Genomic DNA, 1,308 nt, shown 5'->3' with positions numbered 1-1,308 from the left:
GGCCTCAGCCTTTTAAGTAGCTGGGATTACAGGCACGCGCCACCACACCCGGCTAATTTTTTTTTTTTTTCAGTAGAGACGGAGTTTCTCCATGTTAGTCAGGCTGTTCTCGAACTCCTGACCTCAGGTGATTTGCCCACCTTGGCCTCCCAAAGTGCTGGGGTTACAGGCGTGAGCCACAGCGGCCGGCCTGGATATTTCTCTCAGTCCACGCAGATGAGTTCATGCTACCTGCTCACGCACTGTGTAGGGACAATGCGGGTGCTTGTGCCGGATGCTCACCCTTAAGAAAGGCAAGTTTATTTTTGTCTCATTCATTCAGCGGACTAGGTCTTGCTGTGTTGCCCAGGCTGGCCTCCAATTCCTGGGCTCACGCGATCTTCCGGCCTCAGCCTCCCCGGTAGCCGCCACACCCATCTCATTTCCACCCCTTTCATGAACGGGATTTTGCTGTCCCAATCCTGCTTGAATCCTGCTAACCCGGCCTCGGAGGATGAGTGACTGGGAGGTGGAGAAGCAGCGTCACCCAGCAGGTCTTGCTGTCCTGTCTTTCAGTGTCCGCCCTGCCGAAGCCTCACCCGGGTCCTGGTGGAGTCCTACCGGAAGATCAAGGAGGCCGGTCAGAGCTTCGAGATCATCTTCGTTAGTGCAGACAGGTCAGTTGTGCCGTGAAGTGCTGGGCCCCTTTTCTGTAGGTAGCTGACATCCTTTTTTTTATTTTTTATTTTCTGAGATGGGGTCTCACTCTGTCACCCAGGCTGGAGTGCAGTGGCTGGATCTCGACTTCCTGCAACCTCCACCTCCCGGGTTCAAGCGATTCTCCCGCCTCATCCTCCCAAGTAGGATGGAGTGGTTCTCCAGCCTCAGCCTTTCAAGTAGCTGGGACTACAGGCACCCGCCACCACGCCCGGCTAAGTTTTGTATTTTTAGTAGAGATGGGATTTCACCATGTTGGCCAGGATGGTCTCAAACTCTTGACCTCGTGATCTGCCCACCTCGGCCTCCCAAAGTGCTGGGATTACAACCACCACACCCGGCCACGTTTACTCCTTTAATTGTCTGAAGGGGAGCTGAGGAAAACCTCTTCTTGCTGTAAATACTGGGGGATGTCCCAATTTAGGCCTGGATTGTTTGAGATTAGGACGTATTTTCTGATTTGCTTAGCTTTTCAGATTGTGGTGAAGAGAGAGGGAAGGGGGAGGAGGATAGAAATGAGCCAGAGACGAATGTAATCAGACACCTGTCTTTGATGGCCGTGTTTTGTTTTTTGGTTTTTTTTTTGAGACGGAGTCTTGCTCTGTCACCCAG

General features: G+C 52.6%; 1 protein-coding gene across 1 annotated transcript in view; it reads left to right on the top strand.

The window, feature by feature from the left end:
• Nucleotides 1-1,308, top strand: part of NXN (nucleoredoxin) — a 59,858-nt gene that overhangs the window by 40,324 nt on the left and 18,226 nt on the right. The window contains exon 7 of the mRNA XM_011956223.1: nucleotides 556-668. Within this exon, the coding sequence (XP_011811613.1) occupies nucleotides 556-668 (113 nt within the window). The remainder of the gene's footprint in view (nucleotides 1-555; nucleotides 669-1,308) is intronic.

The sequence above is a fragment of the Colobus angolensis genome, unplaced genomic scaffold, assembly GCF_000951035.1.
Source record: "Colobus angolensis palliatus isolate OR3802 unplaced genomic scaffold, Cang.pa_1.0 Scaffold110, whole genome shotgun sequence".
Lineage (NCBI taxonomy): Eukaryota > Metazoa > Chordata > Mammalia > Primates > Cercopithecidae > Colobus > Colobus angolensis.
Note: the sequence above shows the minus strand (reverse complement) of the source record. Positions and strands in the feature narration are given on the sequence as shown.